The sequence below is a fragment of the Brachyhypopomus gauderio genome, chromosome 16 (assembly GCF_052324685.1).
Source record: "Brachyhypopomus gauderio isolate BG-103 chromosome 16, BGAUD_0.2, whole genome shotgun sequence".
In the NCBI taxonomy this organism is placed as follows: domain Eukaryota; kingdom Metazoa; phylum Chordata; class Actinopteri; order Gymnotiformes; family Hypopomidae; genus Brachyhypopomus; species Brachyhypopomus gauderio.
The window spans coordinates 15,884,989-15,907,504 of NC_135226.1; the positions used below are offsets into that span (position 1 = coordinate 15,884,989).

General features: G+C 43.6%; 1 protein-coding gene across 2 annotated transcripts; it reads right to left on the reverse strand.

Annotated features, from left to right (window-relative positions):
* Positions 1 to 1,465: 1,465 nt before the first annotated feature.
* On the reverse strand, positions 1,466 to 20,133 carry LOC143478089 (uncharacterized). Of its 2 annotated transcripts, none has more exons than XM_076977025.1 (13): positions 19,893 to 20,133; positions 10,328 to 10,608; positions 9,928 to 10,078; positions 9,264 to 9,446; positions 8,740 to 8,877; positions 8,421 to 8,615; positions 7,091 to 7,310; positions 6,725 to 6,822; positions 5,911 to 5,962; positions 5,391 to 5,548; positions 4,362 to 4,535; positions 3,929 to 3,990; positions 1,466 to 3,257 (listed from the first exon to the last, which is right to left on the reverse strand). In XM_076977025.1, exons 2-13 carry the CDS (start codon positions 10,603 to 10,605, stop codon positions 3,026 to 3,028), a joined length of 1,941 nt encoding a protein of 646 aa, XP_076833140.1. In that variant the 5' UTR covers positions 10,606 to 10,608; positions 19,893 to 20,133; the 3' UTR covers positions 1,466 to 3,025. The 2 variants fall into 2 exon arrangements, with proteins under 2 accessions (XP_076833140.1, XP_076833139.1); XM_076977024.1 differs by having other exon boundaries at positions 5,391 to 5,551.
* Positions 20,134 to 22,516: the final 2,383 nt, after the last annotated feature.

Below are 22,516 nucleotides of genomic sequence, written 5' to 3' on the forward strand. Positions count from 1 at the left end.
GTTTCTTTAGTACCTCTGGCCATTGGTGCTGGCAGAGGCTGGAAACACTGAAGGCCCCAAACAGTGCATACTGCCAACATGTACTGCAGTGGCTGACATTCACTATACTACAAGTTCAAAGGCAGCATTTGACGTTTTATTAACTGGGTCTCTGGCACCAGTAGAACAGACTAATTCTGTACTAGAGAAAACCTCAATTTCGGGTAGGGAGAAAAAAAAAAACACCAGTTAATTGCATTATTAAATATGCTGTGGCTGAAATAAATTTTTTCACTATTCGGATAAATGAAGAAGGAACAAAAACCCTACTTGAGAGAAAGGAACTCTATAAATAAAGCCAACCACCCGTCCTGTTGCAGGAGGCATTAGGGAACAGGGAATATGAGACACCTTGCAATGGTGTCACTAATGATAATGATTAGAGCATGTAACTGTGTTTAATGACGTCAAAATATAGAGATAAAGAAAATAAGTGGTTTGAGGGCAGATACAACACATGACTTCTTTGCATGGTATGCAAAACCAAACACCCTTCCTCTTCCACCGTGTGCACAAAGGACAGCATTAGTGATACTTCATAATTAAAATCTGGTTCTCTCAAATTGGTGCGTGCTTGTGTTTATGTATTAGACGGTCAACCCAATGTCTGATCCGTCAGGTCCATCTCTGCTAACCTAGAATAATAAGCAGCGAAACTATCTGTAATCCATATTAAAAAGTAAGGTTACATAGTAGGTGGTGCTGCATTTAACAGTTTAAGAACAGATTTACATGAACTTAGCATCGCTGTCTTTAGTTGAATGTATATCTTTGGATCTAGTCTTGTGTGTTGCCTTTCACAATGCATGATATATTGTCCAATCTTATAAAGGATATCTGCAATTTCTTGTGCCTAATTTAGTTATGTGAAAAATGTAGCCCAGTATAGTAAATAATCAGGAGGCACTGAAACACCTCAGGAACATTTACAAAAGCCCGTGTCTTATAACAAAAAAATGAACTGACAAAGTGCTCCTCCACATTCTTCTCTTCTTGTTTTTGCCCTCTAAAGTAGACGCCAGAATTTATTCGCTCGGTTTATAGCCTCTTGGCTGGCTGTTTCGGATACTTAACTCTGTTGTCCAGCCTCGCACAGACAGACATTTTTTAAGCTCTCTTCCTCCTGGTTCTTGCACCCGACTCCCATGCACAGTTCAACTCCAACTACGCTGAATGGATGGCGTAGGGGTTGAAAGGCCATCTGCAAATTCTTCCAGCTAAGAACATTTGTGCGCTAATTGAATTTGAAATGTTCTTGGGCATTTTCTCCAGCAGTGGCACAAAACCCTCATTCAGCGCGTCCACTAACCCTGATACAAAAGGAGGGACACTGACCACATCCCCCCCCCAATGAGAATCACACAGTACATCACTCCACTCACATTCCGAACAAGTTAAAAACATCTACAGCGAATCACTTGTTTTAACTCATTTATTTCATTTGAAATGCAGTAAAACAGTGCAAAATCTGTCCCTCATGCAAATGGTCTTCAGCTACATGACCTCTGTACTGGACATTTTTTGTACACGCAGTGCAGAATCCCCATAAAATTTCCCCAGTCATATTTTTCACACTGCGGTATAATAATAAAGTGATTCCTTATGATGTGGTTCAAGGCTGCTACCATAACGCGTACTGTGGAAAGGCCCAAGGCTGTGTAGACACCCAGTCCAATCTGATACCGCTCATCTTCCCTTGAAGTCTGAACACAAAAATCTGATCTTTTCAATTCCAGTTCGAACCACATTCATGATTTGGATTATATGCTAGCAAGATGAGCTTATCCAAACAAACATTCACTCAAATACACAAGGTTAAAAATACTGACATGGAAAGTCAAATCTGATTTGAGGTTCCAATTTAAATATAGCATGAGTCCTCTGAAACAGTTAGTAGAATAGACAACATAGACCACATTGTGTGCATCTGAACTTGCAGACAAATATGAACAGACATGAGTGCACACACACAGCAAGTGGTGTGTTGTACCTGTAAATATCGGGGGTGGGGGGGCAAAATCACACTCAAGGCAAATATTTTTTTAACCAAATCTGTGTACATACAGGGTTATTTTTTGATTCAGGTACTTTTAACCCCTTTAGTGCAGAATTTTCTCTGCTCTGGAATTTATGACATCCTTACATAGACTAAGCAGCTTAACAGTAAATATGTTCCAAGCATGTCTGTTTTGAAATGGCAGTGCTGGTTCAGCAAATTAAAATCTACTCATGAGCAGGTTCCCCATATATTTTCCACCATCTTTCTGTTCTAAATACAGTGATAACATTCTACAAGAAATACCAGCATGTTGCTCATGACACAGAAATCTAGTTCCTAGACAGATGTTGCTGAAATGGTGCCTTGGACAGTCCAAAACTATTCACTGGCAGTATAGTGTGTACACACACACACACACACACACACACACACACACACACACACACACACACACACACACACACACACACACACACACACACACACACACACACACACACACACTAACAAAAAAATCCTACCCTTTATAACAGCTCTTTATATATACACACACACACACGTTACATTTGAATAAAATAGAACAATTTAATTTAGCATCTAAACATTTTAATAAACAATTTTCTGATGTTCACATATGACCTCTTTAGTTTCATTCCTCTCTACACAGGGCATTCTCTTTAATCTCCAAGTTATAAAGTTGGTTAAAAGGTTAACAAGGTGCTGCTCTGAATGGACTTGAAATGCCAGTGTGATAAATCAATATTTGGTTCAAGTAAATGGCTACCCTATCCGAGGACACTCTTGGGACCCATGTGTCATGTGCACTAAGCCCAATCAATGACTCAAACAGTCTAACCATATTTACGATGCCATTTCGCAGACACGGCCTAAGGACCAGACCACCAACAGTGCCAACATGCAGGAGAAAAATGCCTCTTCTCCGTCTTTTGACCCAAGTGCTTTTCAGACCGTGTGTCTGTGCCACCCTCAAGTTGGAGGTGGGCCATTGACGTACCGCAGCGCTAGATGAAAAGAACGTGCCAGGGTGTTGGAGCGGTGGCACTGGCCGTCCTGGAGCAGAATGGCAGCTAAGATCACTAGAACCAGCAGCAGGAGTAGGAGAACGTAGAGCCGAGCTGGGGCCCCAAGAGCCTCCACCAGCCTCAAGAGCCTCACAGGCAAGAAGCGGCCTACAGAATGCCCCTGTCCACTAGGGACACTGTACAAAAAAGGGAAAGACAACTTAAGCCAGAAAAGAAGAGGATTCCAACAATTCTAAATGTTGTCAACAAAACCAATTACATAGAAGAATTTAAATATATGACTTTCAGATGATGCCTTTCTTTTATGTTTTGAGTTGAGGGTAAGCAATTATGACAGTTATTTAGCCACTGCATTGCTTATTAAAAGGGTCTTCATTATTTTTTTGCCCTTAGATGATGTCTCTATAAGAACTGCCAAACCACTTAGAATTAAGTGGTCTGGCTGTCCTTAAAGAACTTTTATTTCATCACTTAAGTGGCCAATAGATGTTGTAACTTTGTATCAAAATTACATATTAAAATTGGTATTTCAAGTAAATTGGATTCGTCAGGAAATCTATGCTACTTTGTCAAATGGTTGTTTAATTTCATCTACTTAGGGAACAGCATCTGAAAAGTGCCTTTTTCTAGGATTTGAGAAGCATTCAATTTAACCGTTCATTAAAAGCAATACAAAATGAGCTTCAGTCTCAAATATAAGGTCTTAAATGTGAATTGAATCATTGCAGATTTAAGATAAATCTGTTGTTATAGGGAACACAGTTAATGAAAAAAACAAGACCACCAAGACCAAAATCACCTACTGATATTCAATTCACAGAGATCAGGTACTTAAACTTTCCCTCACCATTGTGTCTTAGTCTGACTGCTGCCATCCACCAAGCCACTGGAACATGGCATCTTCTGACACTAGTGAAAGTGAGACACAAGATGGCAATGGCAGGAGCTGAACAAAAGAACCCCCACGGGGACTCTGGTGTTTATGAGCAATTTGCAATCAGAAAACATTACGAGCGTAATTATATATACACAGTTTAGAGGTGTAAAGTACATCATAAAATCAACCGCACTAAATGAAAGGACTCAATGTGCCACACTTCACTACCCATGTCTTTAATTCTAAATTCTCAGGTGACTCCAAAAAGCCATTAGAGAATCCGTGATGACCTACAGTGTTATTGCAGGCGGGTTGGATGAGGTTACCAGGTTGAGTAACGGAGGGGACAAATAACCTTTCTGAGGGGTGGGGTCTGGTGTGTGTGCGTGAGAGAAACACACACCTGTGGGCTTGCGTGCCATTTGGCGGTGTGTGGCTGAAGATCACATGACAAGGCGGTACCCATGTTTTCAGCTCGTGGTGAGCAACGACGCCTCGTGAGGACCACGTTCCCCAGACACTTGGATTCATCTGCCTCAGTCTCTTCCAGAGTGGATGGTGGTAAACTCGAACACCGCTGACCAAAGCAAAGAGCAAAATGGGGGTGAGACTGTAACTGCATCCCTGCACTAAAAGAGCAGCCGATTAACAAGCAGAGCCCGATTCTATTACGTCTTCTCCATTATTTCACCCTCACACACAGAGACCTCCACTAATGCCTCCTATCCACCCCCGGTTGCTCCTGGGCTATTGGTCCAGGTAGCTTAATGCTTGCATGTCTGCACCCACGATTACGGCAGCGGTTAAAGGGCTCTTCTCAGTCACGTATAGCTGCCAATTAATCACCAGCACAGAGAAATTACAAGAGCCTCTTTGAAATGGAAATGGCTTTCCACTCGGTCTGGGTGTTCTTTTAGGGTTTCTGCTGGAACGGTATGTACAGTTTGCCGACAGACAGACAGACAGACAGACAGACAGACAGACAGACAGACTCTGAAGGAGGAAGAGGCGTGCGTGCAGTGGCGTGCGGAGCTGCTCCCATGACGACACACCCGTGTGCTGTAATGCAATTTAAGGAGAAGTGCACATGTCCTCCGCTACTTATCCAACCTGCGGTCCACACTGCAGCAGTGCATCGCAGTGCTAACACTAAATTAACAGTTTAAGATCAAACCTGGAGGCCTGTGTAACCTCAGCTGGGGCTCCGTTATGTTATTTATGCACACACTGAGAAATAAAACACTTGAACAATCTCTGAAGAAGAAGACGGGACTAGCAAGTTCGCTCAGAAATAAAACACCGGAGAGAAAGTTGTTTATATATGCATTGGATCACTTTCTCCATATAAAACAACCAAATAGTCACGTCTAGCTGCAAAGGCGGTTGTAGAATCTGCATAATGTAAATTCAGTGTGGAGTGTGTGGACTGTACCTGCGGAGCACACTCTGTCTGAACTGCTTTGGAGCAAAGCCGGTGGGACTGTCCCAGCCAGGCACTGATGCGGTCAGGGTCAAAGGTGACGGGCTCCAGGGAGTGCGAGCCTGGAGTGGAGGTCTTCCACAGCCCTGCATACTGTGGTCCTTCGGCATCTGCTGGGACAAACCAACGTATAGGATGTGGGCCTCCACTGAAGACACGACTGGGGATTAGTTCTATAAATAGCTGAGACTGGACTATATATTTTTCATGATATGGAACTCTCTTAAGAAGGAGAGATCATTTAAAAAATTGCAAAGGAGTAATTTGAATGTAACACAGAAGGCTTCCACACATGGGATTTGCCAAGAACTACAATGAACCACTTTTGTTAGATTTTAGGATTAAGGTTATTGGAAGAACAAGAGGGCTGCCAATAACGGACCTCCCACGCTGATCACACCTTTAAGTCGTGATAAGTGGTGCCCTCACTGGCATCATTTCTGTAGTGACCAATCCGAGGCTTTGGTTTTACCTGGCAACGAAGTCTGGGGTGGAGCCATGCCCTCTAAACTCCTTTCGGTGTGCTATTGGAGAGAAGCAGCCAATCACAGTTCAGCCTTTTCAACTTTGCTGACAAAAGTGTCAATACAAAATTCACAAAACTTTTAGTGCAGCTGATTTATAGCTTCAAGAACACCGAATGACAAACAAGACATTTAGGTAAGCATATAAAACAGCACTAAAAATGACAACCTGAATCTTCATTTTGGCCCGACAGCTAGTCAGCATATGAAATTGATGCTGTTTACACAAGCATAATTTGTAAACAAGTATCAGAACTGAATTAGGAACTGTATCAAGAGTGAATGTTTAGATTGTTTACATCATACAGTGAACCTATTACTATACTGATAAACAAACTAACTGTAAACAAACTAATAAGTATTTAATGAGTATTGTGCATTTTGAGCAGATCGAGGCCAAGAATGTATTAAATATGAATTTTTCATTCAACTGATCCCCATATATACCACCACTGGAATGCACAGAGCCATAATGTTTATACGAGACGCACAGACACAAAAATAAAACACATGCTGCTCACAAACAAAAAATTCAAAGCATGTACACTCCCTTGAATTTGCATATCAATTGTGTTTGTTGCCTACTGGAAAATATACGCACCCACATAATGTCACTGTAAATTACCATTTCGTTATTTAAGATATTTCCCAGCTAAACTGCATCTTTGCTGTACACATTGCAAAAAGGGGATCTGGTCAAGCCCAGTGGACGCTGCTGTAGCCCAGACGGCGGTCAGGATCAAGGGCAGGTGTGATGCTCACCGGCTGCAGGATACGTGCTGCAGTAGGGGCCATGGGTCCCAGGGAGACCCTCTTCCCCAGAGGATCCTTAGCAAGCAGTTCCAATGTGCCACAGACACCTTAGGAAGAAAGAAAAACCTCTAATTCCGTCTCATTTAGCTGATCCTAGGATTGGAGGTTTATACAGCTGAGCAGTCATTGTGCGTTATACGCCAAAGAACTGATGATAGCAAAACCAAAATGACAAAACGACATTACATGCACATTATGGATTCATATCATTCCCTAAAATAGAAATCACAGTACATAAGTATAGAATGGAAATTTTGAAATGTCAATTTGGGAATACGTACTGAACATTGTAACGCAATAACATCAAACACCCACCTGCACTGAAGTAGGAGGAGTCTGCGTCATCATGGGAGACCGAGCCTCCGATGTCGACCATGGGGTCCCACTCCAGGCCCAGGTGCTCGTGGCAGGGCAGAGGGGGGGTGCTGGGGACAGCCGGAGGTGCCGGTCCACTCTCCACCACCCCCTCCTCCTCCAGCACGCTCTCAGAGGGACAACCAGAGTCTGGACATAGAGACCAGTCGTCCTCGAACACCTAGGAGAAGACAGACTCGCTTTCTGGCTGTGCTCTTTCAGGACTTATATAGCAACGCTTAACATTGAAAAAAGCAGTTTTAAACAATACAATTCTCAAGAGTTAAGTGCTGCAATTAAAACGCCCGTCACATTTAGACAAGAATGTCCTGTGCTACGTCTATTCAGACATCTTGAGATCTGTGCAGAAGACTCTTGGTTGTAATATATTGTAATAATAAATATTTGAAATATGAAAATATTTAACATATGTTAAATTAAGAATCATCACATAAAGAACATTAGAACTGAAGAGATTTTGAGGATGGATTATTATCATTATGAGGCTTCATTCTAAAGTTATAATTCCATAATTTAATGTTATAAGGGGATCTCAGAAGCAAACACTGGTTATGTCTAAAATCATAGTCACTCAAATCCAAACGGCAATTTGCCCATGACTAGAAACTGCCAGGTGACTTCCTTCAAGGATTTAGCTTTTTTTTTTTTTTTTTACACTCCACTATTTAGGGAACAAATTCTCTCATGCAAAATCCAGAAGGCGGTGGGAAAGACAGAGTGCTAACTCAGTCCTTCATATCCAGTCTTTGACACCATAACCTCTTCATGCCTGATGTATAATGAGCACCAATACGGCCCATTTTGACTGTGATTGGTGTCGGCCTGCGGAGACAAAGGCTCACACAGAACTTGCTCACATGGACAGTACATGTATTGTACACATGCTGCTTGGCTACGAGGCAAGTATTTCAACTATTTTAGGGACACATTCATGATTTCTCATCAACTGTACTTCAGAGAGATATGAGAGGATATTCTTCTCGCGTAATGCTTATTTGGAAAATAATAATAACATTTGATTGAACACGATTACAAAAAGGAGAAGACATTAAACTTAAGTGACTGTTTCTAGATTTTATGAATTATCTCCATAGTATGTATGCAATGTGATATGTTTACTATAAATAGGTCACTGATTGATGCATAATTGCTTTAAATTCCCTTTATTCCCATTAACCTATGCACTGAGGTTCAGCAGAGTTAGGGCCAAGGTGCCATTAATCAGCATGAAATGTTAATCATGTTTCAACTCCATCTTAGTGGTGTATACCAGTCTCATGCTGAGCAGGCGCGTGTGAAGGCGTCCCAGACCCTGGAACACGCGGCCGCAGTAGATGAGCAGCTCCTGCAGTTGACCCTCAATGACCTGAGCGTCTGCAGGCTCACTCCTCTGAATCAGCTCCTCGCCTCTCTGGAGAAGAGCGTTCAGCCGGCCTGCGCTCTCAGCCACGGCTTGCTGGAAGCCCTGAGACACACACACACGCACACGGATAGATTCACCTCCCAAGATGGATGCGAAATATTCATACACCGTCTTATCCTGAAGTAGCTAAAGTATCTCATGAAGCAGGTGGAAGGTTAATGCCTGCCTGAAGCTGCCGCATCTTGGCACACGTGTCCCGCTCGGAGAAGTGCTCGACCTCAGTGAGCCGCAGGTCCATGTCGGCCAGCCAGACCGCCACCTCCTCTCTCTGCCTCTCAAAGTCCTCACGCTGGAGCACAAAGTGCTGCAGGAGACACGGAGAGGAACAGCAGGACTCTCTCAGTCTCCCTACACCCGCTCACGCCGTTTCATACCGAGCACTTTCTGGACATGGCCTCAAAATGCAACAGGACAAATTACTCCACTGGACCCAGGACAGGGACAGAGTAATGAGGTCATTAACTGCACATGGAGCTCAGTCTTAGGCAGGCGTGCCCAGGTTAGGCTCAGGTTAGGCTATTTCAGGGCCACTGTGGGTGAAAGAAATAAGACAAGCATGTGCAGCCAGGCAGAAGAGAAGGTTCACGTTGCAAAGCAGCTGGGATTAAAGTGGGGGCAAAGGCATGGCCTTAAGCAACAGGGGTCACGTCGGTCACGAGGAGACCCATTGTCACCGTCTCCCGCGTTTACCTTTAACCGACGGCACACCGAGTCCACCATGGCGCTGAGCTGGTCCCAGCGTTGGCCACACTCTTTTGTCATCTCCACCAGCCGCCTCCTCATGGTGCCTGTGAACAGACCCAAAAGCGCGCGGCTCCTCTGACCCAGGCTGTCCAGCTGGACCAGGCGCAGGCCAGTCTCGGCGCGGAGACCCTGGGGATTCAGAAATACAGCCATACGCATGTGTAGGTTTGAATATGGTTTGTTTGGAATCAGGGAGGAAGCAGCCAGAAAGCCCCAGCAGACTGTGCTGTGGTGACATTGCTTAGGAGATGTGCCAAGAAGCTCCATTACCATTTGGTGTCGTTTTATCCCACTGGAACGGTTCCCGGGCTTTTAGGGCGTCTTAACAGATGTACTGTTTACATGCGTAAGGCTGTGTGTTCGTGTACATGTGCCATTGATTACACTTTCTTTGCAGTCAGTCTCAAAAATGGGTGCCAGCATTCTCTCACCAGGGAAACACAAAAGCTTAAGAGTGACCGAAAACAGTCTGGACTGCCTTATATCAAAAGGCGTGAAGAATAAAAAACGACGCTTGGGGGGAGGACTATTTGAAAGTGAGCTTTTTATACATGTCGGCAAATAGAATCAAAGAAACGACCCGAGAGAGGGGGTTAGTGCGACATTTCACCTCGAACTTCTGCAGCTCCTCCTTCGCTGTGATGTAGAGCACATGGCTGGAATTCGGGCGGGCAGCCAGTTTCTCCGCCTGCCGCAGCCAGTCATCCAAGCAGGAGTGTTCCTTCATGAACTCGTGCCAGAGTACCCACCGACGCTCCAGCCTGATGCAGGTACACAGACCAATGAAACGCCCAAAGCAAAGATACTTCCGTGATGGACAGGTACACGGACCAATGAGATGCCCAAAGCAAAAGTCACTTCTATCTGTGACGTGCATGCCCTTGAGTGCCATTGCTTTATTTGTCATAAAGCATCAAGAATCCAAATCTTGCACACACAATCACCTACTCACATGTGTGCACCAATGACATTCAGTGTGTAGTCTACGTATAACCTGGTTTTCAACTCACTGCACACAGCCTTCAAGAAAGAAGGTGTCATCTTGGCTCAAGAAGGTGTCATCTTGGATCAAGTTTGCCACAGAGAGCCGGCGTTTGAAGTCCCCTTTCCCCTCATCCAGTGCTATGCAGTCTGCGTGTGGAGAGAACGTGTCGGCGGGTTGCGGGCGCGTGCCGCACGTCGGCTTCTCGTCTCCCTCCGCTTCACTTCCTGTGGGGTAAACTCGGGCGTTTCCATGGTGACTGGAATCGAGCGCCGTCTCCCCCAGCATGCTAGCATCACCAAGCATCACCTGTTGGCCAGAGCACAGCTGTAATGAGGGAGGAAGCTCGTTAGGAACCAACGCAGTGCGACACGCACAGCACGGTGATGTGCGATCCCAATCTCTGGAGGAGGGGGGGGGGGGGGGGGGGGCGCAAGTACTAAAAATGCAACATTTTGAAGTGGAGGAGCATGTGTTTCTACACAGAACCTCCGTGACCTCTTTAAATGCGATTGACCTACTTGTCAAGTGTTAAAGCAATTTTGATTTTTTTTTTTCCTGAGTAGGGTAGCAAGTTACAGACCAGAGCAGAACAACTCCCTCTGGGGCCATTGGTAGTGCCAGTTCAATTTCTTCGGCTCCTTTTTTACAGTCAGGCCTAGTGTGTGTGCCGGAATGTACCTGGGATGCGTGTTGGACGCGTCATCGGGCTTCTGGGCCTTTTACCAGCTTCTGTCAACACCTCAGACAGCAGCATGATGGCCATGTGTAGCCCATATTTTCCTTATGTGCATCCTTCTGGCCAGACCACAGACACGTTTGGTTACCAGCATTTTAAAATGTCCAAATTCTTTCCAAACCATTACGTGTACAATAAGGGATCCAACACTCCCAAGTACACATCTCCACTAAACACCTCTTAACTGCTGGAATCTGCCATCCACGAGGGAACTATCCTGGTGTAAAAGCAGTCAAAAGAGAGCTGGAAGCAGATACCAGGAACTCAAGCTTCCCACAGACCAAAGCAGTCTCTCTCCCAGGGTCCCACAGACAGAGTACCTGTGCATCTTTGTTAAGCTCACTACACATGAACAAATGAATGAATGAATGTTAAATTTATATAGCGCCTTTCAAGATACCCAAGGTCACTTTACAGTTTTAACACAGGTACAACTCTTACACAACCAATCTAGCAAGAAGTGGCAGCCAATTGCGCACAGTGTACTCTCTACCAGGATCCACAGCCCTCTGGGGGACTGAATGGGGTGCAGGAAGGGGAGAGAGGACAGACCCTAGTGACAGAGCACCATCCACCACTGGACATATAAGCGCACACACATTCATACATACACTGAGACAACTGCTTTTACTGAACATGAGACATATCAGGGACTGCCAATTTTACCTCACCTCCATGTCTTTGGACTGTGGGAGGAAACTGGAGACCCCAGAGGAAACCCACGCAGACACGGGGAGAACATGGAAACTCCACATGTTGCCCACATGTTCATTGGATCTCAAAAGATTAACATCAGGTAAGAGGATATATTTAGTTAGGCAGTTAGTTAAGCCTAAATGTTAGGCCATTAAGGTTTGGTCCCTTAACACCAACATAAGAACTTCCTTCCCTTTCCAGTTATCTTGCCAATATATACAGGCTGAAGTGAATGAGAAGGTTTACAGTTCACTGGTACACAGAAAGATGCCACTCAACCACTGAAAGATCATGTTAATATTTTGCCTCACTTGGCAACTGGCTATAAGTTTATAAGAGGACGCCAACACCATGCATCAGTGCAGTCCCATAAAGCAAACATTAATTTCCTGAAAGTCGTCACAGCGATTTCAAAGAGAACAACTTGTACCATAAGAAAAGTTTAGCAAGGTGTTATTTTCTAGCTGAAGCAAATCTCATGTCATGTATAGATTGTCTCACATATTTCTCCTCAATTTCCTTAAGAGACAATGCTGGACAGAAATGAGATACACCATTACAGAGAAAGGGAATCAAAACTGAGAATTTGAGAAACATTAGACCAGGGAAATCAATTTCATTTCTTGACCTAATCTCTTTCAAGTATAATTATTTCCTGCTAATGGGACAGCCGTAGTATGAACCAATATGGAGCAGCCTATATTGTCCATTTAAGCACATATAGCAGTATATCTAGATTATATTTGAATACACTATAGAAAAAAATTTTTAAAACACTAAAGAATGTGTAAAAAAAAAAAAAAAAAAAAAAAAAAAACCTACTGTGAACCTAATGTGCTGCATATGTCTGGTATAGACATTCAAAACTATTTTGAATGACAGGCATGAATTGGTCTTGTTCTTTCTGACGTTAGTTTTGTCTTCATGAAATGTCACTTGGAGTGCTGATTCAGGATATAGCCTGTGCGGGAAGACAGGAGACGCTTTACATCTGTATTCTACATTTCATAACCCAGTTACTGCAGGTAGTCTAAAGTATCAGGCTTTAAAATGTTATGTAGGTACATGACAAAGCAGGCAACTCTACATTCCTAGCAGGGCTTGGTTGACTCATCGTTTTCTTTGGAAATTGAAAACCTTTATATAATGTCAGATAAAATATGTTTAAAGAAGTAAATGTTTAAAGGGCCTGTGCTACACACTATTTAAAATGTGCACCTGTACCTGATGCTCCTTCTTGAGCTTCCTCACTTGTTGAAGAGACTCAGCTGCCCTACAAACACACAGGTAAATAGAGCCTGGAAGAGAGATCCGAATAACTCTGCTAGCTGCTTACCTACAGTCAGTTTAATTGGTTGACTGTCACAGTAAAGTTACCACTAAAAAAAAGTTTGCTGCTACTATGAGAGGTAATGCTACCGTTAGTCATTATGACATTCAACATAGCTAGTTGTGGCTTGAATATTTTCAAAACATTTGGCAAGTTGCAAGCTAGCAAGACAACAATTCCACATTCCATTTTGAGTGAGATTTATTGATACAACTGAACGTTTATGCAAATATTGTACAAAGTATAAAACTACAAAAGGTGATTTTAGACTACGTTACAGTGAGTAGTTTTAGACCACAAATTCAGACCTCAGAATTGCCAGCTAGCAATCCCTATAAGTAAAGTTAACCTTTAAGCTAGCTAAGTAGTTTGACAAGGCACTGAAACACTAAAGTTTTAGTATTTTGTTTAAATGTTTTTTTATTTGTTTATTTAAAAACGTGAATATATGTTGCCATTTGGAAAACATAGGCACAGGGTGTGACTGAAATATCAGTTTAATCTTGAGGCATTTGAGCTTGATATTTTTCCTCCCTTTTTTTTTTTGCTTAGTAGAAAAATGTGCACCACAGTCAACAATTTAAAAAAATCTTAATTTCTTTCAATCATTTCTGCATAGGAGAAACCCCAGAGCTAATAAAGATATATTTTCTGATTGTTTTCTTATTTTATCCCCCCTGCCATCTACATTTATGTAAAGCTTATGTGCACAAAAATCAGTTGTACTCTTGCATTCAGTCTTTACATGACACCTTAGATTCTTTACTAGACACCTTAGATTCAAAATGTGCTCTTGGCACTGGGGTAGAAGTTCAGCCATCAGGGCCCATAAATTATCTTTATACCAGTTACTCAATGGAGTTATGAGGCTGCTACACCAACCACGGCAGGGGAAAATGCCAAATAGATTTTCCTTGCTCTCATACCTCCAAAAATCCTCTGGTAGAGCAAGGTCAGCTGTCAGGGGGAGCTTGCCTTTGTCAATCAGAAGTGATGTTCACAAGCCTGGGGTTAAAGATGTCACAACCAGACCTGCACTGCAGCAAGCGCCGACACACCCACAGTACAATACTAATCCACACCCCACGCTAGAACAGAGCAGATCCCGTCTGGAATTATGAATGGACCAGGCTTCCACCCACACTTGAATGGTCCCTTCAAACTTTCAACTCCCAACCAGTCAATAACTAAGACGGCTATAATTTTCCTCCAGCATTGCCTTTCACCACAAAAGCCTCTGGTTCAGGTATACTTGGGGCCCGTTGGTCTGCTGAAAGCACCGTCATTTCTCAGGGTGTGGAAGTGCAGCTGTTCTGAAGCTTCCCTCAGTGCAGGACATTAAGGTGGTCGGCTGAGTCACGAGGCGGCGGAGCTGAAAATCGAAGGCAGCGGTATTGCCTTCCTGGACGTGGGGAGAACGTTCCTCATGCCCGAGAGTGAAACCAAGTGTGAACGTGATGGTCGTCCACACGTCATTCCTAAACTCTGCAGCAGGGCGCAACACCAACACTGGGCTGTATGGCTCGCTCAATGCCTTCGTTTTGCTGGCAACTTACTGACGTGTCCTTTGGGCACCAGTGGCATTGAGGTCCCACCCTTATGACATCGAGAGGTGCGTTGTTGCATAATGACCGCAGGCAGAAGCAAAAGAGGTCTCTCTGGATCCACCACTTCCTAATCCTTGTTCCATAGACCTCGCATCCCACATTCACAAAAGTCCATCTTAGGTTTCAGAACAGGCTACTGTTACACATCCCAAAAAGACACTTCCAGGCCTCTGGTGATATCCTGGCCTATCCTCTATAAAAAAATGTTGTTCTCAAATGCATAAACATAGTTCAACTATAAGGTATCTACAAATCAAAGGAGAAGAACGTCAAATGTTTATTCTTTGTGTATATTACTAAGAAAACTCATTCAACATGGCTGGTATCGACTTACCCTTCATGGTAAACATACTGCACAGGCGCTGGTGATCGCCCTCCTGTCAGTGGTCATCAAATAAAGCCAACAACCAATACATACAGAGCATCAGACAGGATGTAATGGCAAACATCAGGGATACCTATCTACACATAATCTCATTCAGTCACTGTTGGGAGTTTGGATTTGCTTAGGCAAAGCAGGTGCATCTGGGTACTTTTCCAAAAACACGGCCCGCATTTGAATGAAGCCGAGATGAATAAACAGTCAAACTGCTGTCTGTGATGGAGAGGGAAAAAAATTTTCGCCTCGGACATAAAGGTGAGGCTGGGATGACTCTGGCTTCCCTTGGCAAGACAAATTAAAAGTAATGGCAGGCTCGGCATGTCAACAAAACCGCTCCGTGGCCCTTATTTTTGTTTTATGTCCTGGCATCAGCTAGTGCCCCATGGCTGCACTACCACAGCACTTAAACACACAAACACATACAATATGTGAACCTCTCACAGGGAATATCACTGTTGCTTCTGAACACCATACAAAAATGGCCTAATTACTCTGACATTAACAGAACCTCATAACACATGACCATATAGTGACTATTCAGTGGCCAAAGACCAATGCACCAGCCACTTCCTTCCATTTTATAGGGAGCTCTAAAAGTTTATAAAAAACCCAGTCAAAGGTCAGAGCTGTCTGAAAGTGTAGATGTGGTTAGTCATAAGCCAGAGTCAATAAACAAAGTCCGAGAGCATATGCAGTAAGTAATCTTTGGAATAAAAGCTAACGTTTTTCTCCATATTTTATTGATTTGTTTGCATATTGGAGACCACATATGCTGAGCATTTTTTTACATCATTACATCTGTTGTAGTCTTTTCTTGACAGCATGAGCAAACATGAAAATGTACCAGAATCTAATAAAATAAAATAAAAAGTTTGTCCCCAAAATGCCTTTGGCGTACATACAGTAAGGACATACTCCGCTGTGGAGCACCATGTGCCACATCCTTTAAAGCTCCATCTTCCTTCTAAACAGAGGTGCATAGCCACACACAGACACACAAGGCTCTAGAGTACAAGAGGGATGAGGTCATGGACCTGGCAAAATAGCACCAGGGGAAACTCTTGACATCAGCAAAGCTAAAAGAGCAGGTTGCTTAATTTAAGGCAGCAGGTAAGACATCTCACTTCTGTGCATCACTGAAGTTGGTGTGGAAATGGTCAGACGTTTCAGTGCCTGGCAATGTCTTAGTTGGTTGACCCAGGTTATTGTGGTTGGAAGCTGTGTTCAAAAAGTATCCCTTCAAAAAGTGCCATTTCAGGTAGATTACTAACTGAATGAGGATTATGGCTACCTTGGGCCATTTTCACCTTCTGCCTTTTGGCAAGACTTAAAGGCACAACAGCCCATAGCTCTAAAATTAAAAAGCAAAGGGACTCCTACAGCAATAATCCTCCAGAGCACTACTTCCTATTTCTACAACTTTGCTGACTTTCTAGGTAGCTGCTGGGCTAGATTTCACTGACATTTGCTACTATTCATGTCTGCTGCAGGACACCGTTGTCACTGTTTGCTGTTTATTCAGGAGTGACCATGAAATCTTATCTGACGTTAGCAGCATATGATGCTAAAAATATGAACAGTGCATAATCGCTGATAAAACATCTGCTCTGCACCTAAAAATAGGTGCGCAGTAGTTTATGTCCAGATACATCTTGTAGAAGTGTTTTTAATGGGAGATGTGTGAACACTGTTGTCCCTGTGAGACAACAGTGCTCCTCCGACTCCTGTCTGTGACGGCCGAGAGAGAGAGAGAGAGAGAGAGAGAGAGAGAGAGAGAGAGAGAGACAGTCACAGCCCCAGGACCCATCTGCATTTCCGGTGATGTGCCCACAGAGGTTGTGGAGAGAAGGACCCTGCATGCACTCTTTCTCCACATTCAGCCATCAGCTCACAGCCCTGCCCTCCCTTCCCGGCCTCTCAGAGACTGAACTCATTGTCTCTTTAGTGCCACAAGCACAAATAGTGAACAAGTGGGCCTTTCTCCGCACCCGGATAGGGGGGGAGGGCAGTGCCAGGACACCTGATCCTATCCAGGGTGCACACAAAAGCTAGAGATGAACCAAAACCATCCCCCAACCTGGTCCCCATAGAGTGAGCTACGCAGAAGAAGATAAGTTTGGAAGAGCAACAAGTAGAGCAAAGCTCATTTCAACTCCTCCTGCCACATGGGAGCGCCTTAAAATACATCATCTCTGTACAGAAAATGTAGGTCCTACACGGTCATGAAAGACCCTCGATATCTTGATTGAATGTTTAGTGTTTCAACTGTAATGGTTTAAAGAGTCTTCTGAGGTGCTCAGCAGTCTTAGAGTACCTGTCTGCAGAGTTCAGCAACAAAACTTTATAATCAGGTTCCTGTTATTTCTTAAAGAGACAGATCCTCCAAAATCCTAGAGCTGTTGCGGTGACAGTAGCTTTCCTACCTGTTACCTCGCAACACGCAAGGTGAACGAAAACAGTCTGCAGGTATTTAGGCATCCTTGGGCAACGACGAGTCCAGCCTAAATGTGGGTTAGGAATTACCTCAGTAAACAAATGTATTAAAATCGTCGATATAGGGTGCAGTGCTAATTTGGCAATCGAAGAGATGTCGATCATCTCTTAAAAAACGTTCCCGTCCTTTTATAATACGATTCGTCTCCTTTCTTATGAATAGCTGATGGAACACAGTTAGCTCAGCTGTGACTCTAAAAGACTCGTGGCAGGTGTAGAGTGCAAGGAGACGAACAACCTGACGGCTGAACGTTCACTCAAGGACAGACGGCACGTTTCTTCCAGCGCATCGTCTGTCTGTCGGTCGCAGTGCCGTCGTAGCCTGAAGCAAGGACATTTTTCTCAGAAGACCGAGCGAGCGGGAGAGCGCCAGATAGACCCGAGTGAGCGAGGGTGCTTGCATGTGCCTCTATAATCTACGTGAGGATTAGGGGGGGTTGGGGTAGTCTAAGAAAACAAAGATTACAGTCATCAATAGAATCACACAAACGCTCTGGCAGATCACGCAACTCTCGTCGCCTGCAGGTAGATTTACTCATTCTATACATGGAAGGTGCGCGCCCCGGACACTGTGGTGTCTGACGTTTCACCATCATTGGGTTTTTAAAACCACGCTCTTCCCAGGGGGGCTGGGAGTTTCATGCAGCTACGCCTCAAACTGGCCAGAAACCACAACCCAGCTCACTGGATGCCAAAGGAAGCAAGAGGTCCAACCCAGGACTGAAAGACCAATTAGTTCTGGTGTGGGACAACATTCATGAACAGACTTGGTAGTGGGATAAAACAGGAGGTTGCGTAGTATAGAGCATTTAGAAAATTGCAGGGGGAAAACGTTTGATCTGATCACTGTTCTCGTGTTGTTATAGAATTGATAAAAAAAATCATTCCACATTAAGTGCATACCAGTCATTGACGATTTCAAAACCCTAACAACAGGAAAACAATGTCTGCACTTAACAGGGCATAATAAGTGGTTGGCTGGGTCTGTAATTACTTCACTGGATTTAAATTAGAGGGTGAACTAATGCAATTGTAAATATTTAATCAAATCAATTACAGAGGCGGAAATAGGCTGCAATGGAGCGTAACGCGACCAGTGCTTCTTTATAGATTCAATAAAAAGACCTTGATGGATGGAGGCACGCGCAGGTAAACAGCTCCGTCCTCCTAAGGACGCTCGCGAGGCTGCGGAGGGCACAGCTGAACGCGGGACTGCGAGGGGTTTTCATCCCGTCAGTCAGCCCATTGAAAGGATTTGAACCTGCTGTCTGCAGCCCGCTGCTCTGTTCGTCAGCTGAGTGCGCGCACACGAACGTCCTCGTGATGATCGCCGTCATCACGCGAGCAGCCCACGCCAAATGTCCCATACTTCGGCTCAATGAAGTATCTGCTATTCTTACTTCTCCCCTCTTAACTGACGACAGGGCTTAGAGATCAGTGCACTGCAAGCACCATTTTCATGCTGATGAGCTCGGTAAGGGCGACAATTGGAGGATTTGCAGCGCGAAGCAAGGCATAATTATACGCATATGAAAATGCTTCTGATTTTCTCTTTTGCACGTCATAGCTTCCCACAGCAAGGCTGCAAGGGTAAATAATATATACATAATTTCTTTTTCGAGCGTCAAATAAAAATGACCAAATTAATCTCATCGTTAAGAACTTCGAGTAGTCTGACAAAGTAGATGTCACAAGAGCAGATGAATAATCCAGTGTGTGCATATCCAGATTCATTCTCTACATGCTTAATAAAGGCAGAAAAGGCCTTGACACATGTTCAAGAAGAAAGGGATTAATGCTTTAGACTACATGCAATTAATTTTAACACAGACACAGTTGTAATATTTTTAGCATATCAAAACCCCATTTCCAAAAAAACTGGTGTATTGCGTGTAGTCAAAATTCTAAATGAATACAGCGCATTTATCACAAGGATTTTAGCATCAGATTTCTCTGAGGGATATAATGGGCCTTAAACAAATATGCCAGCAAAGACATAACCGGACGTCTTGACACACCACTTTCATGAGTCACGTAGGCGCCCAACAACGAATGAAAACAATGCAGGACCTTTACGTCGTCTCACGTTTAGGAACCGTGTTTGTTTGGTAGTATGGGAATACTTGTGGTAAGATTTGTATTCAAGCCCGTGAATACACTGTAATGATTCTTTAGATTTTAATATTGAATAAAAAAAATGCACAAATGCCAAGAGAACAGCCTTTTATGAGAATGAAGTTATAGCTTCTTTCGCTGCGAGATGGTTTAACAGGTGGACTCTGCGGCCTATATATAAATGTGTCGCGGTCTCTCATCAAAATTAACATGAGTGACCATTGCACTTACGTCCGCGTAGATGCGCCTGACTTCATTCAGGTATATCAAGTTCCTGCTTCAGGAAATCCCGCAAGTCTTAATTACAAACATCAATTTTAAAAGAAAGTGTAGTCGATCTTTGCGCGTTTGCACAGCTGAATCTTCCCCAACTTCCTCTTTGCTGACGGCTGGGGAGAGCCAAGCGGCTCCGGATCACGTACGTGTAAGAGAGCACAAACTTGAGAGTTCCAGGTAAATTGAATTACCACCTGACTCAGGTAGTCTGAAGCCACGCCTTTCGCTCACGTGACTCGCTTTTCTCCCTCTGATGTACATAGAGCGTTAACACCGGACCAAGCCTATCATCAATAACGTTATAAACCTCTGAGGTTTTTATACATAGGTTGGTATCTGATCTCTCGCTTTTATTACACAACATTTGAATACGTCTGCAGAGTTTGGCGCCTTGTTTTTCATTCATCCCTTCAGACACAATAGTTGGGGTTAACCAAACATTTAATAACCTCTTTAAAATGTCATCTTTATTGATTTTAAACTCTTTAAAATGATGAGTGGCATTTTAGCGCTTTTTAAATACATAAATTCACTTGCATACATGGGGCCTGCCTACACCGAGTGTAGTTATGCAGATAAGGGCATATTCTGAACCAGTTTCGTGAAGAATTCAAAGCAGTTTCCTGTGACTCGCACAATACGTTGTGTGCAACAACGTGATCCTTTCACATGAAATGTTTTATTATTTCACAGACTATTCAGAACAATGTGAGTGAAAGTGTGTATCGGGACAATGGCATGGTTGAATATAAGATTCTAACATGTTAATATTAGCTTGTATGTGGCACGTCTTTTCTGGAGAGATGGGATAACTGTGTTAATAGGCAACCCTCCCGAAGGCTACGCTTTGTTGCCTACCGAGGAACAAAGGGAGAAACCTAAGGGGTGTGCTCTGTTGTCTGACAGGCACTCTCTCCAAACATTGCGAGCACACCGAAAGGCAGAGTGACACCGTTTAAACTCCTTTGATCAGAATAGTAGCGCGAGAGTGTGTCAATATGCCACATTCCCTCCCAGATCTGAGATCTGCCTGCTTGTGTGTGTGTCTCTCTCTCTCTCTCTCTCTCTCTCTATCTACCTCCATTTGTGTTCGTTCCTATTAGCGAGAGGAGATGAAACGCTGGTGTTAACGCATATCCTACATGGCGAGGGTTCCTATCCTTCTGCTATAATTCACCGCGCATGTCTGAAAGGATTACTCACTCCGCTAATTATGAACAAAACACACTATAATTATACGCTGGAGTGGATTTATTTGCTGTACCCCCCCCCCTCTAATTATGCAGAGAAGAGGCGTGCCCAAATTGGCCTGTCCATTAGAACGATACCACATGTGTGTCCATTGAGGTGGAAAGGTGAACAGGCCGCAGATTTCATTACCGAATAGGTGCAGAGGTGAAGTTCAGGTTCTACTCATCTGACGTGTGGATGTGTGGATTGGACTGGCTACCTCCTACATCTAGCACGTACATACCAGTGATGTATGAAATGTTTATAATACACACTACCACATGAGTGTCTCATGGTCCTTTACAGTCATATGATGCTGAAACTGGGTCAGGGCCAGTTGCCCTGGGTGATCAGGTGGAATACACACAGGCCTGGTTTGGTTGGAGTGTGTGTTTGTGTGTGAGGGCTGGTCGTTTGGGAGTGGTTCAGTCCCTCAGCTGTAGTCCTTCAGGGTGTCACCAGTAGGGCACACACACATATGCTACTTCCATTTATGACGCAATATTTACATGCCCCACCCCCCCATTTCACTAACAAAATGGAGCTCACCTTGCTGGCCTCCCAAGAACAATATTTCCATTCCATTTGTTTAGCTATATTAGTGTATATACTGATAATATTTCAATATTGTACAAAAAAATAACACAGATTGTTTAAGCCATATCCTTACAATGAATCATTCAGTGTTTGTGTTGTAGCTAATTGTATGACGGTCCACCAGTATGCAATTATTTTAATAAAATGTCTCCCCCTCGTGGCACTACATTATACTGCATAAGAAAGATCACATAATTGGTTATTTTGCCTTTGATGTCCTTCATGTAGCGACTGTAGGCTCAAAGGCACGTGCAATGGATGTGAAATCTTAAGATATTTTATTTTTCATGTTTTCAGAATGCTGGGAAAGGCTTCGTAAGGAACCAGCACATATCCCTAATTAGGTCATCAGTCTTGCTGACTACAAGTGTTTTAAGCTTTGCATAGGTCTAAACTAGGCAATTGTCTATCATGGCCTTGTCATGATAGGTCAGTAAATATTTCAGCTTCCACAGGAACAAGCCCTTGTGAAAGCTTGTGAGACTTCAAGCAGTCAGATACCCATCATGCTTGGTTGGTATGTACCAGCAAAGATGACAAACCTTTTCTACAATGTCAGCAACAATGAAAGAATCCAGCTGGCAAAGACGTTTTGAGCGATTCCAGCTGGAGAGAGGACTGGAAAGACACTTCACTTCCTTTTTGCAATAATTTAGAAAGTTTTCCCAAGTACTAAAGGAGAACTGCATGTATGTGTGTGTGTGTGTGTGTGTGAGAGTTGGTTGTCCGTTGCAAATCAAAACAAATAGTTA

Excerpts from the sequence above, each read along its gene's own strand:
- LOC143478089 (XM_076977024.1), bottom strand. The coding sequence starts at position 10,605 with ATGCTTGGTGATGCTAGCATGCTGGGGGAGACGGCGCTCGATTCCAGT. Across the intron at positions 6,823-7,090 it reads CTCCTCCTACTTCAGTGCAG|GTGTCTGTGGCACATTGGAA; the intron begins GTGGGTGTTTGA and ends TTTCTTCCTAAG. Across the intron at positions 3,258-3,928 it reads AGTCAGACTAAGACACAATG|TGTCCCTAGTGGACAGGGGC; the intron begins GTGAGGGAAAGT and ends TTTTTTGTACAG.